General features: G+C 34.7%; 1 protein-coding gene across 1 annotated transcript; it reads right to left on the reverse strand.

Annotated features, from left to right (window-relative positions):
• Positions 1–4,597: 4,597 nt before the first annotated feature.
• LOC149808229 (melatonin receptor type 1B-like) lies at positions 4,598–10,716 on the reverse strand. The gene is made up of 2 exons (XM_089975214.1): positions 9,158–10,716; positions 4,598–8,155 (listed from the first exon to the last, which is right to left on the reverse strand). The coding sequence occupies exons 1-2, from the start codon at positions 9,960–9,962 to the stop codon at positions 7,629–7,631; spliced, it is 1,332 nt and encodes a 443-aa protein (XP_089831340.1). The 5' UTR covers positions 9,963–10,716; the 3' UTR covers positions 4,598–7,628.
• Positions 10,717–18,808: the final 8,092 nt, after the last annotated feature.

Genomic DNA, 18,808 nt, shown 5'->3' on the forward strand with positions numbered 1-18,808 from the left:
TCTTTCCTGGGTATGTTACCCAGTGCGCAGGTGCAAATAACGGGATATGGCGTATAGTTTGGTCTAACTTGTTAAGCATGTTAGGGTTGGCTGCAACGTAAGCTTGGCACCATATTCGATTTCGGACCTTTTAAGAGTGCGGTACAATGCAAAAAGCATAGCTTGATCTGTTCCCCACTTGACATCCCTAAGGTTCGTCAACAAATATGTATCTTGCCCACACCTTCTTAATAGCTCAGCTATGTGTTTGTCACATATCAGGTGCTCATCAAATAACTTTCCCAGAAATCTTGCCACTTTTAAAAATTGTATCTTTGTTACATTTAGGTAAAGATCTGGCGTAATGTTGTTCCTAATGGAATGAACATAGTCCCTACTGTATTTTCAGGAGATAGTTTGAAACCCAGCTATTGATTCACTAACTAATTTCATCGAGTTACCTCTGCAACAGGCCAAATACAGTTTTACTGAATGGAGCGAACGGGTTTCTTGAAGCACGGATGTGGATGAAAACATCCACCTAGAAGTTCAAGAAAAAAATAAAACGAATGAAAGAGAGTAAAATAGACTCTGATGATTAGAAACACCCCCCCACAAAAAAAACACACTCCGCAACAAAAGCCAACACCAGTTACAACCTACTTCTCCCAACCCCAACCCCAAGCAAACAAAATGACAAAAGCAAACAAACAAACCATTTTCTTTTTCAAAGACCCGCTTATTGAGTATTCAACCCAAGAAATATTTAGTTGCATAAATCAGTTCGACCCAGACAGGAGATTGCAAACTGACAGGTGTAATAAAATCTCGCAACCCAATCTTGATTTTGACTTCGGCTCCGTCGTTTTAATTCAACCAAAACACTCACCAGTAAGTGTGTAATAAACGTAGCCGCTTCCTCTACAGAAGGCTTAGAACTTGAACTTATTAAATTTTGCCGTATAGGTAGGTATATGTGGTTTATTAACGTTTTCTCAAAGTTAACTTTTTTGCAAAATGAATATATCGTCAGGAGCAAACGAAAGATTTTATCATTTGCACGATCATGATTCTTTTGGTCTTAAGGATGATAATAATAGTGGATATGCTGTATGGAGTCTATGCTCTTAAAATTAGAAAAAGAAAAAAGTGACAACAGTGAAGACAACAAGCTTTGTAAAATTTAACAATGATTTATTTGCCTAGAACACAAAGTGAAAAATGAGAAAAAAAGAACTTACGGTATAGCGAATTAACTCCAAAGAATTAAAGATACAAGTCCTAGTAATTAAAGTCCTAAATGAAGCATCAGTTTAAGTCCCAAAGAGATCCAAAATTGAAGGCGATGGCGTGTCTGTTATAGCCTACGAAGTATTGATGCGATAACATTGTCTTGTTGAATCACATAAGGATTATTCCAGGTTTGAATTCAGTATAAATTCCAGTGAATATCTTCATCCAAGAATTTTATCAGAGCACTTTTGTATTTCCGGAGAAAATAATCACTTGAATTTAATAATTTGAAGAAAATAAAATTCAGCCCAAACTGGTCACAACATAATACAACTTACAGTGCTAGATGTTAAAGCACGATTGGCAAAATCCTCACAGTCACAAGATAATTTAGTTCTCTGCTTGACCTCAGGTCACAAATTAGCATTTTCTAAAAACAACCATTACTTAATGGAAAATAACCTCCTAGATTGATCTAATGAGCCATTTATACTTACAACACAATAGCCTACAACATTCACTTTGGAATATCAAACCCTGACCCAAATCAACACGTTTACTTGAATAATAATTCGGTTAATAAGCTCATGCACATAGAAAATAATGAAGCTATTATTATTAGTTGACATAAATGAAACATAAAAATAAAAACAAAATCAACCAGGTCAAGCAGAAACGAGCTCAATTTTGGACAAGGTCAAGTCCAGCAAACAATGTGACATTACAATAACATGTAATGGAAGAAAACGAAATTTAAAACTAACAGACAAACAATTAAATTAAAATTACATAACAATACACAAGAATCGAACACCTCATCTTCAGCATTGCCGGGGTGAACGTCTGCTTGAACTTCTCTACTGGTAACAGGATTCTGTGCTCGTTCCATGACTGCGGATTATTCCAGTTATGCCACTCTCTCTCTCTGTCTCTCTCTGTCTGTCTGTCTCTCTCTCTCTCTCTCTCTCTCTCTCTCTCTCTCTCTCTCTCTCTCTCTCTATATATATATATATATATATATATATATATATATATATATATATATCTTTTCTTTTGTGTTTTCTATTTTAGTAATTTTAGTTTTAATGAAATTATCAACCTTTCAAATTTCTTCTTTTTGTTTAAAAATTGGCAAAAGTTCTAATTTCACTTTTAGTATCGATCTATTAACCGCCCATACTGGACTGTATAATAGAGTGTGACACTACGTGTTGGTCAGTCTGTGAGGTTGTTTGTCATTAGGCCTGGGGTTTAGTCAAAAGGTGTGCATGATTGTCAGTATAAATTAGGTCTTGCAACCAGAGTGACTTACATTATGTTAAATTCCACTGTACTCTTTGAAAATTTAAATTAGTGTCCCCCAATGTTAAACCGAGAGATATTTTTAACATTAATTTCCCGTAAGACCACATAGTGTCCGAATCCAAGATGGCAGAAAAATGAACTTTCTTTTTTTCGGTCATATATGATCCCCCAAAGCTACATATAACTCTTCTAAACGATAATGTAAAGCACTTGGAGTGGAACTCAATCAAGGTTCATTACCAAGCTGACGATCTAATTTGGTTGGAAAAGTAGGACGGATGGAGGGACAGAATGAGCGACGAAATGATGGAAAGCATAAAAACGCAAAAGTACATACTAATGCCCCACTCACCTTTTAATACGAAACGAGAGAATAATAATTTTCAAACCAGTTGTATATTCCCATAAAAGTTTTATGGCATGTCTCCTCATTCCGCCTCAAGGCCGGCGCAAGAAACTAATTACTCATTTCAACCGCCAATACATGCGAGTATCCTTGAATCCTTTTTAAGCGTTTTCCTCGCATGAAACAGGTTAATTACTCAGTTCTTATCCCAGTCGTAGGAGAGGCAGCTAGTTTATCACGTGAGATATAATGTATTAACTTGCACTAAATTATGTAAAGGTAACACGATTTTTCTACATTATAAATCTTTTATCCTTCTTGGTTTTTTAAGATTCATCACAGCTATGATTCGAGAAAATCTGAAGCGTCAAAATCGAACATAGCACACATGAATTCAGCACAAAGGTGCACAAAACATGGACTGGCCCTGTAATACATGTTAATTCTAAGTCAGTCGTGTAACACATGCACTGCTCAGATCGATTTATCTTCTGCAGATAGCACCACCAAAACACAATGCGGATGTATTGTTGGTTATTGATTGAGATTTTGTTTTGCCTTTGTCACCCATCTAGTTGCACAGTCTCTTACGATATCTGCATAACATTATTGGTCATCAAGTGAAACTCTAGTACAAAATATGGATTGCTTCTTTGAAGGGTTGTTTATTCAGATCACATTTTTTTCTTCTTCAATAAAGCCATGAAAGTCAATTTATTTTATTGGTTTTCTAAAGTGAACACGAAATGTCAATACTTTTTTCTGAGGATTGCAAAAGATATATATTTATCATATGATAAGGAATATGAAACCTACATAGCATATATAACGAATTATGAAAATAAATGCCCCCAAAATCTTTATTTCAACGGAAACGGTTCAATTGCAATCGGTTTTTATATACATATGTTAAATATATATTAAGAACTCCATGCATCCACATCATTTGCTATTATCAAAAGAAAACTAACGAATATGCTGGTGCGGAAACAGTGACACACTATACAACATTTTAAGTCGATCCAAATATTCGTGACATCATCTGTTTTAAGTCAAGAGCTTTTGCGCGTGCGCGCGTGTATATCTGTGACTTGCTCTTGACGACATGCTAAAATCTCTTTAGTAGATACCTTCTCCTTTTGTGACAAAGTTATGAAAGAACGTGATGATAGATGGACGTAAGTAAATTACTCTTCAAGTTTTCCATATTTCAAATTCTTGCCCTGACTACATCATATCGAATTAATTTCACAATTTCACAATTCCAGTTTGTTTCCACTTTTTTATATGTAGCCTTATCGTCTTACAAATCTGCAATTAGTCATCCGCTATAATATTTAATGCATGATCATATTTTCGCATTATAATCAGAGACCTTTATTTGTGTTTTTTTTCTGAAAACTGGAAACTTTGATTACGTCTGAAAACAATTTTTAATATATGGTGGTGTTTGTGTACTTCGAGTGTTATTTGTGTACTTCGAATGTTATTTGTGTACATTGAATGATTGAACTGTGCTTATATGTAAGGAAACTCTATTAATAATATAAAAATAACGGAATTTAAAGTAGTTTCTGGTAATAAAGTAGCAAAATTCTGTTCGAACTTTACATTGGAGAGAGAGAGAGAGAGAGAGAGAGAGAGAGAGAGAGAGATTTATTATTGCCCAAACGGGGTTACATACGGTGTCGACAAAATAATAAGTGTCCAAAGCGATTAAAAAGAAACAAATGATTTATTTTAATAAAGTTTAATTTTCATAAGAAAAATTCAATTTGTGAACGATTATTTATTAACAGATCAATGAGTTATAACCAAAAAACAACAAAAATAAACAAACAAACAAAAAACTCAGTATGTATATTAGCACTACAAAGACCCCGTATCCAACAGAGACCTAATTATCAGTTAAAAATAACATTACCATACTCAATAAAAAAAAAATTGGATTTCGTAAACAGCATCTAGACTGTGTTATCTATTATAAATTAAAGAAGAACCACTCTAGTTTCCAAGCCCAAAATGTTTCAGATTCGCAGATAAATCGACTTTGTATAATGCATCCGCGTTGACTGTATTTTCCTTAAGGGCTGACGAGATATCTTAAAAGGAAAGAAGAGAAGACAAGGAACTCGTTTTGTCAGCTCGGACATGATGAAGGCAACGCCGAGTAATATTTTGCAACAGGTTATATCGAATTTTCTATTTTCTTATCGTCGGATTATTTGGGAACACGGACAATATGATCAGAAACTAAAGCCGGACTCTAAAGGGAAGTAAGGCAGTCAATGTGAGCTGACGGTATCACAGGATCTTCAAACAGAAGTGTGGATTAGTCATTATTTTAGAAGCACAACATCAAAATGCAGCATTAAAACACAATGGGACATGTGAACATTAATTATGACATGGATATATTTTGACAACTCTACATTTACATAAAACTATGCAAATGTAAATTATTAATTTAAACAAGCTAATAAGTTAAAAATTAATCGGGAAGGTTTGTAAGAACATTACAGAATAAAAACTTACAAACAATGACCATTTTTTACTTGATAGTTGAAAGTAGAAGTAATTTTAAATCTCAAACTGCTTCTTTGATTCAGGTGATATAAATTTTGGCAACGTATATTAACGTGAGAAATTCCTGTTGCAATTTTTCATTGTGTGATAGCTTCTAAGCAATATAAATATACTGGGAAGAAACGCAAAATATATTTGATGCTAAATTTACCATCGTACTTCCGGTTCATAAAATAATCGGTTTAATCAAAAGCAGAATATTTAAACAAGAAAAATGATTTGAAAACTTTATGACAAGCAGTACCTAAAATACAATTGTACAAAAATGATATCACAACTCATTGCTACAAATCCAACTGTCTGAAAACTGTATGAAAACCCATACCTCAAAACGCAACTGCTTGAAAATCTTACAACCTTTTATAATGTTTCTTAACTTTCCGCACTGGTGAATTAAAAAATATCAAATAGAACTAATTCTTTAACCTTTTTATTCTTTTATCCAGATTGTTGGATTATATATTTCGCTATTATCAAAATTGTATGTTGGATAATAGTTGAAGGAACGAGAGACATAAATTTTATACATGTACGTGTGCATAAAAATCAAATGTTAAACACAATGAAGTTTATCGTAAGTATTGTTTTGAAAATATGTCATTGTTATGACCTAGAATCACCCGTTACTTGTGTTTTTCTTTAATGATAATTGCAAATGATTTACTCCAGTCAGCTGTTGTAAATATTATTCACTTTACTATTATTGTTTACACCGTACAAAATCTCGTCTGCTTTCCATAACATAAGTATAAGGTAAACCTAAAATATACAGAGCGGAACTGTAAATGCCAGTAGATACAAATAGTAACTTTCCCAACCAATGTAACGACAGGTCTTGACATCATCACTATAACCTAACTTAATCTAGGGCATAAAAGTGATATGTGCATTCGTCAGTGTCCTTGTCACAAGACTTTTGTCTCTGCTCTATCTTTGTACTGTAATACGACCTTCTGGGTATAAACGGGATATAAATATTCGAAACATTGGTCAATATTCACACAAAAATGATTTTGAAAAATCAGGCTTTATGTCTCCGTAATACAAACAAGTATATATGCATGAGGCAAACTATCAAATTCTAACATATTATGCGCAAAACTGTCGTCACGTATTCTATAAAATTGAATAAATATAAGCAAATCATCACATCCATTTTCAAGTCTCATTGCAAAATTTACCAGCTCTACTCGCTTATAAGATGGGCCCAACTGCAAGGCGCACAGACCCAGATCCGCCATCACATAATGCACCAGCAGTTCTGATCAATAAAGTTTGTTAGAAGTGACCTGTAGAACAAACACCATAGACCCAATTTGCCATCACATTAGGCGAAGGCATATAAGAGTCTATGTTGTCTGCAGTTGGAATCGTCTTATAAGCAAGTTTACATAGTATACATTTCCAGCACAGTCTAGCGATGTCTGAAGTAAACAGACCTTGAAGTACAACTTTGAAATCATAATTCAAAGAGCAGTTACACAATAAACCCTCTGATGACGAAAGGTAAAATATGTTAAAAAATTAAAACTTGTCGAAAAAGCTGTTAAACTCTTTTAAGAATGTATATGTATTTTTAATATCAGGCAGTAGACGAAGTCATCGTGCTCTGAAACAGCCACAGTTCTTTATCGAACATTAACAGCACAAATTAGTCAACGTTGTGCAGAGGATACTTCTATTTGCATTTTGATCGCTTAAATTTGTCAGTACTCTTGTATACATCGAAACGTCTGGGCTTTTATTGAAGCTTGATTTGTAAAACAGCAATGTCAATATCTGATAGGCGAAATTCCATTCAATCGGGATAGTCCCATCTTCATTTCTGACTTTGTTCCCTATGCTAATACAATTTTCATCGCATGCATCCTCTTCTATGAAACAAACATGAGTCTTGTACAATATCGAAGCTTAAATGTTTAATACCTCAGTCATGTAATACAAGAGTCCTTCTCAAACTCATAGTGGATTACAGACACCACCAAAGTAAGAAAAGTCTAACGTGAAATATCGCACATTCTGTCTCGGCTCGCTCGAAGGGTCGTGCATTGGCAAATGCTACTCCCAGTGGTTCCAACTCTTTGACAGGAACGGTAGTGGAGGAAGGCATCTCTCGAAATTTACGTCTATTGGCGACTCTGTCATTGGTGTTTGGTCACATTGTGGGTTTATGAATTCTTCACGTAGTAACTGCTCCCGGTAAGGAAAAACCCATGCTCATCATCGATCCGCAACGTTTAATGTTTACATCAACAATCTGAATATCCTCAATAATATTGGCAAGAACAGAGGATTCCTTGTTTGATCGGGCATCCTCATTCTCCTTTTTTGAACTGGCATTGTTTATTGTGGATTTAATATGCTTCTCGTTGATATTTTGTGAGTATAGGTGACTTAGCCTTCTGAATATGTTCTGGATTTGGTTGGTCTTCCTGACTACACTTGAATCAGAGTTGCTCCTCGAGTTATTAATAGCCTCTTTGAAGCAGCCGAAACGTTTATACATCAGTTTCTTCAACTTCCGTTTGTAGTCCCTGTTGGTGATTATGATTCCGATAGGGTTCAGGAAACAGTTAGCAGCGGCCAAGTAGGATAAAGCAAATTCCTGGATGTAAGATATTGCGTGGTCTGGGCGTGTGTCTTGAACTGTTGCTGCTACCCACATTTGGAAAACTATGTACGGAACCCAGCAAATCACAAAGGAACCTGCAATAGAGTTAAGATGACAATTAGTTCTCTTTTAAAAATATCTAGATAATATTAGGCTTGAATAATCACATCTCAACGTTTTCTTTTTGCATCTTCGAGTTTCGAAGTCCTATTAATTATTGCAGTAGTATGCCAACGTTAATAAATATTCATAAATTAATAAACGTTTCTATCAATGTTCCAGTTATTTATCATATCTTAACGTGCCCCTAAATCCAACAAGCTGTTTAGTGTAGCCCATATGGGTTGAAAGGATATAAGACTAACGGCATACTTGTATTCAGAAGTCATACATATTAGGCAAGGATATATTGTCCATAAAATATATAGCAAAGAACTGTGTATTTGTCACCTTTTCCAATATAAAGTTTTCATTAAAAAGCGACGATAAATACTGTAAAGTAACTCGATTTTTTTAAACTAAAGCATTCTGAGAAAACTGTTACGCTTGTATTCAAACTGCTTCAACTACTGCCGTAATAATAATGAAAAACACATAGGTATGGGCCATCAGGTGCTTTCATCCTTGCAAGCTTAATGTAAACTCATTTAAGGAACATTATGGTCGTGGCCTCCAGTTGGTGCACCTTTTATTACCTCTTGTTGCATGATTGCCCAAGGCGATACCATATAAAGAAATGCTACACTTTGTATCGTAAAACAAATGATTTGAAAGAAAGTGGGCAGGTGCTCCTTTTCAGCATAGTTTTCTTTGATCTCATGTGTAGAACTATACTTATTTAAAGAGCTAAAACATAAGCATAGTTGACTGTACACTTTTGCACATTTAACGGTAACCATAATTATACAAAGTTCATCGCTATCATCTACATTTCATCTGGATCATACCAAAAATGAAACTTTAGTTTTCATAGATCTATAATATTCACAATCTGCCATGTTGATTATAAAATGAGTTACAACAAATCAAATAAACTGGAGCATATAAACCAAACTTTTTCTCTTCCTAAATCACTTATCATGGGTAAAAATACGTACCAACTGCAGTAAATATAAGTTTAAATATGTTGAGCTTGTGTCGTGGCTTGTATGTCTTGATGTCTGTTATGTTAACATAAATATTCGAGTTTGACGTAAATGACTCCTTCCTGCTGTCTATCTTTCTGGTTTGCTCCCTGACTATTAATAGGATCCGATAGCAACAGAATGCATTTAAGGTCACAGGCAGCAGAAATCCTAAAATAAGAAGCACAGCAGAGTAGCTGATGGACGACCTCCATCGGAGTCCACAGACGGGCAAGGCTTGTGGCTGAAATGCTATCTCTCCCCATCCAAACACAGGCATCAAGGCCAACACTGCACAGAATACCCACACCCCGATTATCACGAATATTTTTCCTAGGGTTGATACCCTGGCTGGGTACTCAAACGGGTGAGCGATGGTTAGATATCTGTCCACAGATACTGCCGTCAGTGAATAAAGTGCTGTAAGTATGACCAAAATCCCAATGAAAGCTTCCACCTCGCAGAGTACGTGGTTATAAGGCCAACGCAAGGAAGCTGTGCTGGAAATGCAAATCGGAAGGACAAATAAACTGCTTATAAGATGGGAAGTTGATAGACTGTAGACGAAAATTTTGGTATTTGAGGAAGACAGAGTCCTGGATTTATTGGCGACGTAAATCAGAATACTATTTGCAACAGTTGATAAAACGAACAAAATTGACAGCAACAGTTCTTGAACAGAAATGGAGACAAGTGAAAGGTAACTCTCAGAATCGTATGTCAAGCAGTCAATGCAATAGTCCCACGATTCCTCGAGTGTGCTCGTGTTCTTCTTCATTTCTTTGTATGAGATTATGTTACTGACTTATTTTTGCTCACAAGGTAAGTCGTTTATAAGATCCGTGTTAATCTTCCAATTTATTTTAACTTTAGTTTTCTGTAAACACGTCCTTTTTGAAAAGAGACAGAACTCCAACTCTGATATGATTCTTTTCCTTCCTATCAGAACACGTGGTCTTTCATCTGATTCCTAGAAACGTTCATAAATTCACTCAGTATCAGACGTCTAATTTACTTTGGTCCACAATTGGATAATGATTCATAACTGTATGTTATAATCTTCCTGATTGCAGTCAGAATATTATTAATCAATAAAATTATCCACTAGTTGTCCAGCCGAATGTATACAACCTGGAATAAGTGAATTATCGTTTCCCTTTTAAAGTCTTACTATTGCCATTGCTGAATGGTAATGATGCTTAATCAACTGGCACAGAAGAGTCAAGACTGTCTCGATACCTCTGTACCGTCTTGTCCGACTTTAGTAGTAGTTATGATGACAATATGTGTGCTGCCTGTCTTATATATACCTTACACAAAACAGATTAATACATCATTTGTCAAGGCGTCTTTCTACGTCACATGTACGAGTGCTTTTGATTGACTGTGAAATGCCCATTCACACGCTTCGAAGGAATGCTAGCGTAGGTATATGCCATATAGGGAGATTGGAACAGATAGAGTAAAACCTATTGGCACGTACTATTTCGTATATCTCACTGCCATTTTTGCGACTCAACCGTGTAAGGATTATACACATAGAAGAACACACAAACACTATAATTGATAAGCAATATCTACCTGTATTTTGCATAATATATTTTGCGTAGTCATGATACTGTCTTTATCCTGCTTGCAGACAAAAGAGAAGATAAATATTTTTTTATTTAAAAATGTCAAACGTTTACTGATCCAGCTGCATAAGTCAACATAATCGCTCTGATTAACTTTTGTTCTTTTATGCTTAATCGTCATTGACATCTTGGGACCCTGTTGATATCGGATGAAATATATTATCTTCAAGTGCAAAAAGATAGATGGAACCTCGAAAACATGCTATTCTGAATACAGGGTAATTTAAATTATTCGAATGATGAGAATGAACTTTTTGCATAAAATTTTAAACTGTCACACTTTTTTCCGAATCAGACTTTTATAACTTGTTGTTTGTCATGAAACCATGCCAAAGTTTGCGCATTTCACTCGAAAAATAGCAGAATTCCTGGCCAGGTCGCTGATATTTTAATGTTTTTTTTTTCTTCCAGGTTTGCTTTTCAGGAGCTCTCTGAACTAGACCAGTCGTTGTTCATTCTGAAATAAGAAATGGGGATACATATTTAACATTTTAGGGCATTCAAGTTTACCATTGCTGGCGCTGGGATTTTTACGTTGTACAAGTTTTACATAAGTAATAAATCGCTCTTGTTCCTTAAGGTTCATTACAATTTTAGCACGCATTTTTATGTTTCTATAGATTTGTGTATCATCTACACAAATTCTAAACATAGCTAAATAAATTTTGGATGCGTTATTTTAATTGTGCTTAACCATTCTATGGCGTACCTTACAGTAAATAGGTCAGTTATGAGATATAAAGTGCGTTAATACTGAATCATTTCCCAAAGTCATAATAGAAGTATTTTTGGAAAAGGCTAGCTACGTGATTAGAGGCTTGAAACCGCCTGAATTGCATATTACAGATGGAACTTCTGGCATAAAAAAAGTGTCTGTAGGCTACACCCATACGATAGAGTGTTGGAAAACTAGATCATTATTTAAAATGTAAAAGGGGACAGCTGCGTATTACATTGTAGAGAGTTTCTTAGTCTTGAGGCTATTAATATTCACAAGATTTGTCACGATCTGTTCTGCATGTGTCGTATACAATATAAGTATAAAAACAACAGTTTTTCCCTTTTTCTGTCGTTATTTAAATGCAAATGTTGAGACTAGTGTCCACTTTATTTAACATTTTTTCCTGTTGATATTAAAGTTGTTAATGACACCATTACTTCATTTTTAAATGACTAATTGTTTCGTTTTCTTCATATCAGTATCACAATTCAGTTTAGTAACTGTTCTTCTCTATGCTTGTATTCCGTCATGCTATAAAATTACATTGTAAGAATAAATGGTTACATGCAAAATGAACTGAAAAAATGAACTGTAGAGGTTTACAATGGATATTTTCTGTATGCGTAAACACAAATCTTTGATTCAAAATGATAAAATCAATCGCATATATAACAGTTTTAATTTTTATGTCAAAATGTTTAAATTAGGAGAATGATTAAGTTCTTTGAATGTATGGTGCAATATATGGCTCAGACACACTTCTTTATGACAGTTCCTTTTTTCTTCTTTTTAAAAAGTCATCTATTCTTTTTCGTTCTTTCGTTCTTTCTTTCTTTCTTTCTTTCCTTCCATGCATACACATATTGCTTACTAATTCCTCCTCACTAAATCATTTCTTCCTTTCTTTCTTTTTTCGGTATGTATAATCCTTCCCAGAAATATTTGCTCCCTTTTGATTCCCGGACTTCAATTAAATAAATTAACATCGTAGATAATAAATATTTAATTTCAACCTTTCTTGCACTCACGGGCATTTACGTAATGCGATTTCACTCATTGAATACATGGCATGAAACGATGCATGCTTTAACGACCGACTATGACCATAGAGTATAAAAATGTTGATTGCACAGGAATTAACGAGCCCAAAATGTTTTCAGTACGTCCAATGTGACGCAACGCTTGACGGCATGCAGTGGTAAAACCTGTCGTATCATGGCCATTATGTGGATCAAGAACGTGACACGCTTTGAAAGTGTGTGCGATTCATTCTTTGATATTTTCATCACTGGAAATTTACAACATAAAAAATACAAAGACACGCTAATACAATTGTGTAAATACACAGCACAATCAGAGGTACACCAGTAGGTACAAGGCTGGGAAACGAGTAACCAATAAAAAATACGTGCAGTGACGGCGCTAGTGGTGGGGTGAGTTGTTGGATAGTGACAATCGCCCCCCCCCCTCCCCCCGGGCTCCATACAGAGAAGGTGCCATCGGGAGGTTTTTTTTGGTGTGCAACTGATACTTTTATAGCACTCCACCTTAGTTTAACGAGGCAATTCTCCACAAAACTCATATTTTGTATTGAGAGGGGTGGATAGGAGGAGTAGGGAGGTGTCAGCTGAGATAAAACTGTTCTCTGTAGGAGAGTAAGGGCGCCAGTAAAGAACATTGCCCCCGTGCCCTTTGAATATTCGGCCCGCCACTGATCTTGTATAAACAAATAATAAACACGTGTAATATATATGTTAAAGTTATTCCAATGCAATAAAACACAATACAATAACATCAAAGTCCTTAAAGTACACAAGCGACACATGCGAAATCTAAGTATTTAGAGACATTAACTACGACTGTGTTAATAGCTTTATCACCTCAAATACTAAAATTTAACAACTAGTATAATACATAATTTCAAATAAATTACTCACGCATTTCGAGCAATTATTTTTAAAACTATGCACATAAACAATAACATAGACTTGATGTGAATACATGAAAGTTAGACACCCCCTCCCCGTGACATAAAGTTCTACTATTATATACTCAGATTAAAAGCACTAAATGAAACAAATTTGACAGACAGTCCTCTACACATTATGAAAAAATATACTATTTTCCTGTAAATTAGGTGTATACACGAATTACAGATAGTCAATATTACTGATGACATTAAGAATTATTGATAATTAAGTCTCGTTCCTCGAGGAAATGATCTATCCAATAATTGGTCAATTAAATCATCATTAGGTACAGTATCAGATTTCTCAGTTACATGTGTCCAAAATCTGTCACTCAAATTATGTCACAGTAAATAAAATAAGCATGTATTAGAAATACCAATGTATTCACGCTGGCTGTGGTAGGCATACTTTTAACGGATCTTTCGGGGACTGATATATAAAAATGAACTGGTACTCGGATAAATTTATGTTTATTACTAGTGCTGGGTATTAGCTAACAAGTGAAGGGTTCATGGAGCAGTACATATGTATAAATCTCTAGAAATCTTTGTAACTGAGCATAGTATTTTGTAACTTGATAGTTTCGTACAAGGAAACAGTTTTCTTCTAAATATGTATCCAATGCCGCTGGAGAAAATATCATCAAATATACAGAATTATACAGAAATGGGAGCAATGCCACGATAATAAAATATTTTGTAAATATCTGTGATAAATTCACGTTGCTTTGACAAGAGGTAAAATCATATACTCTTCGATGGATAATTTGCTCTTTTCTTGTGATTTCATGAAAATCACAAAAGTTTTTCAAAGAGTTTAATTTATTTTTGTTGATTTCGGCACCTATACCTACAAACCCTTATAAATTGGTTACAGAGCCGATCGTATTTGAGAATGTTGCAAATATTTTGCAATGTGATGCTGGAAAATTTCAAGATTACAATATGAAATGAAACCATTTGGACTAATGTATTAGAGCTTTCTTATACAAGTCAGTAGTATTTAAGGGACTATACCGACAAAGGTAGTACAGTTTTCTTGTACAAGTCAGTGGTATTTAAGGGACCATACCGACCAAGGTAGTACAGTTTTCTTGTACAAGTCATTTGTAATAAAGGGATTTAGAGTCATGCTACCGATGCCAACACCGTACAGGGCATACAATGATATGCGTACCTTGGTGCAACAAGATTTTAAAATTTTCGTGGAATTTTTCATGGATGACAATAATGGTATACCTAACACTATGCCGAGTTCGATACCTTTTTCTTTCAAATACTGTCGAAGTATCATCAAATTATTTATATTCGCTTTCTGGTCAAAACGCACAACTATGCTCTACCTTTAAGACCATGTACAATTCATAGATTCCAGCCAGATTTAAATCATCGATAGTTTAAACCTGTCGAGATATCAAACTTTATGAACTTTACAGATTTATCTGAATTTTGGAATGCTCGTTCTACTAGTTCGCACATGAATATATTTCTTTAGTTAAAGCACATCAATACACTGTCAATCTAACCCTGTTTAGAAGATAGTACCCGTTCAGGCTAGTAATATCAGATGGAAGATGATCGGCGCTTTATATCGTTGGCCGATTATTTGTAGTGAAGTCTCAATGAGCATAATAAATCGACTATTTTGATGAACGAACATTAAAAATACAGAAGATCATTGAATCTAGTATCTCAGCCTGATTAAAATTAGACACAATTTGAAACTTCCTATCTTTCAGGTTTTCTAAACAGCACAGATTGAATTCAGCGACGGCTTTATCCTATCAGGCTATCGAATGTTATTAAACTTCACATATTTTCGCCTCATTGAAATAGCGATAGCTTTAGCCTGTCAAGCTATCGATTGTTATTAAACTTCACATATTGAATTCAGCGACAGCTTTAGCTTGTCAGGCTATCGAATGTTTTTAAGCTTCACATATTTTCGCCTCATTGAATTCAGCGACAGCTTTAGCCTGTCAAGCTATGGAGTGTTATTAAACTTCAACGATTAAATTCAGCGACAGCTTTAGTCTGTCAGGTTTTCGGATGTTATGAACTCACATATTTCCACCTCATTGAAATCAGCAAGAACTTAAAACTGTCCAGCTACCAAACTTTATTAACAGATTTCAAAGATGTTTGGAGTGTCATTCTGCTGTCTCTGCACAGGAATGCAAATTTGTTTTTGAATATATGAACATTCTTTGGATAATTATTTCAGTATAAACATACTGAGACAATTCTACAAATATCGGATTTAAAAAAATGAACCTATCATTGGTTGGTCTGTTATTAGTAATGAAGTCCCCATTAGCATAATACAGGGACTTTTGATCAATAAAAAGCATGAATGCAAACAACCCTTGAATTGGTATTAAATCAGATAGAAAGTTAACTTGCCCGTCCATCAGATGTTATAAACGTCACACATCTCGCTAAATTTTGGAATGCTTCTCTACACTTCCAACACTGGTCTGTGTTCTTTAGTTTGAGTGGAGACGCTCTCTATGGAGACACACATCAATTTAAACCTGTTTAGAATGTAATTTATGGTCGGGCTAGTAATAACAGATACAAGGTGTCTGTGGCATTTCATTGTAGGCACGTATCAGGGCAGAAGTAAATGTTTGTGACACTTTCGTTGACACGTACTTTGTGTCCTCAACAATCATTAGCTGAAGATTCATACTTTAAATTTAGAATTATATCATGACTCTTGTTTCTTTATTTCCACTACAACATTGCACAGTTTGTCAAATTTAATTGTAAAACTATCTAACCTCTCACACAATATATTTTTGTCCTGACATGCTTATTTAGTTCTTACTTTTCTGCGGCAGAAAGATTGTATTATTTACATGAACTGATGCAGTGTTATTTAAAAACAAAAACGTATGAAATATCAACATTATGAGGAATAACCTCTTTGGCCAAGAACCGTAATGAAAGACCAATTATGATAACAAAATGGACCCATCCTGCAGAATTAACATAAACATTAAAAAATAGAACAAACACATAAATTGTTTTTTGATGATCGCTATCAAAGCTTTTTAGACTGATCGAAGTCAACGACACCTTTAACCTGTCGAACTATTAGACTTTGTAAACTTCACAGTCTGAACAAAGTCAGTGACACCTTGAACCTGCTGAACTATCAGAATTAGCAAATTTGACAGATTTCAGTCAAAATCAGAGACGAACCTGTCCGGCTATCGAACGTTCTACACTTCAGGCCACCAAACATTATAAAATTATAACTAAATCGTTCAATTTGTAATTTCTGATGAGTCTGCACATTAATACGTGATTTAGTTTGAGTACACCAGCACTCTGTGAATCCTCATATTAATTGTAACATATTTAGAAGCGTCTACATCTTCGGGCTAATAGTAACAACATATAAAAGTTGACCGGGTCATTACATTTTTCGGCACGTATCAAGAAAGTGATAAATAATTGTGCCGCATTCTTTGACACATTATATATAGTCTCGGATATGTTTTTCTGAAGATCTATACTTGAAATTTAGTTTTGTGTTTTGATAGGTTTTTCCCCTTTATATCCACAATAAACATAGTATAGTTTTTCAAAGTTAATCATAAATGATTTGACCTCTCACACAAATACATTTCCCCCACAAATGAATTTGCTTTGTAATTTTTCTAAAGAAAGCTTGTATTATTTGTATAGAGGGCCGGAATTGTATTTATGTCTCATAATTCGTAAGAAACAATAGCAGGAACCATAAAAAGGATAATATTGATTGCCAAGTACCGCAATGAAGGTTCCACCAGCAAAATAGTTATGCCCCATCTTGATGAAATATTGCAAAGAAAAATGCAAAAATCAATAAGATGATCTTTTGAAAATTATTTCAGATTGCTTGAAATCAGCCACAGCTAGAGCCTGTCCTGGCAAAATACAATATAAACGTCAAATATTTTAGCCTGTTAGAGACTCAGCAAAAAATAAAACTGACCCTGTCTAGATTATAGGCATATCATGTTTATTGATTTCAGCCTGACTGAACTTAGCGACAACCTGAATCTATCCAGATAATATGTTATATACAATTCACAGAGTTCTGCCTGTTAGAAATCAGACATAATTTGAACCTGTGCAACTACCAGACATAGCTGATAGAATTTACAGACATCTGAATCTTGAGCCTGTCCAGTTATTGCAATTTATAAATTGCATCGATTTCAAAATGATTGAATACAACGACAGCTAGAACTTGCCCAGCTATCACACCTTGTACACTTAATATATTTCCGCCCGAATGAAACCACTGAGAACTGAAACCTGTCCAGCCATTAGAATATAAATTTAGCAGATCTCGCTTTATTTGGAAATGCTAGTTCTACTTTTACACAGGAATATACGTTTTAGTACAGCAGCACTGTGTGGTTAATCATATCATTTGAAGCATATTTAGACGATACCACATGACTGGCCTAGCCGCTCAGGACAAAGTTGACCGGTCATTGTATTTTGTTCACGTCTCAAGGTTCAGTCAAAATTATTTGTGATGCATTCCTTCAAGCGTACTCTGTAGGTTCTATTGTCTTTTGCTGAAAATTTATTCTTGTAATTTGGAATCATGACTTGATTCATGTTTCTTTCTATCCAATGCAAATTGTATTATTCTCAGGTGATGTGACCTCTAACATCAAATATCTTCCGCAACAAATGACCAGGTCTTTATTAATGTCGTTGTTCCATTATTTGTAATCAAGTCTCCATTAACACAATAAATAGTCTGTTTTGATGAATGAATATTATAAATACAAATGATCATTGAATCCGGTCGTTCTGGCTAATTAAAACCAGACACAACGTGAACATGCCAGTTATCAGACTTTTTAAACTTTTTATATTGAATTGTGATTGTATTCTCACCAACAGCTTTGACTGTCAGGCTATCGAACGTTATAAACTTCACAGATTTCCACCTCATTGAAATTAGCGAGCAATAGAACCTGTCTAGCTACCAAGCGTTATAAACTTCATAGATTTCCTCCTCATTGAAATTAGCGAGAAATCGAATCTGTCTAGCTACCAAGCGTTATAAACTTCGTAGATTTCCACCTCATTGAAATTAGCGAGAAATCGAACCCGTCAAGCTACCAAGAGTTATAAACTTCACAGATTTCGATTGATTTTGAAATGCCATTTTTACTATCTCTGTACATGAATATGTTGTTTTGTTTCAGTACATCAGCACTCTGCCCATAAACATATAAATTAGGCATAAAAGACTGTGCATCTTTGGGATAGAAATATTGAATTAA

The sequence above is a fragment of the Sinohyriopsis cumingii genome, chromosome 1 (genome assembly GCF_028554795.1).
Source record: "Sinohyriopsis cumingii isolate HCF-2022 chromosome 1, ASM2855479v2, whole genome shotgun sequence".
In the NCBI taxonomy this organism is placed as follows: domain Eukaryota; kingdom Metazoa; phylum Mollusca; class Bivalvia; order Unionida; family Unionidae; genus Sinohyriopsis; species Sinohyriopsis cumingii.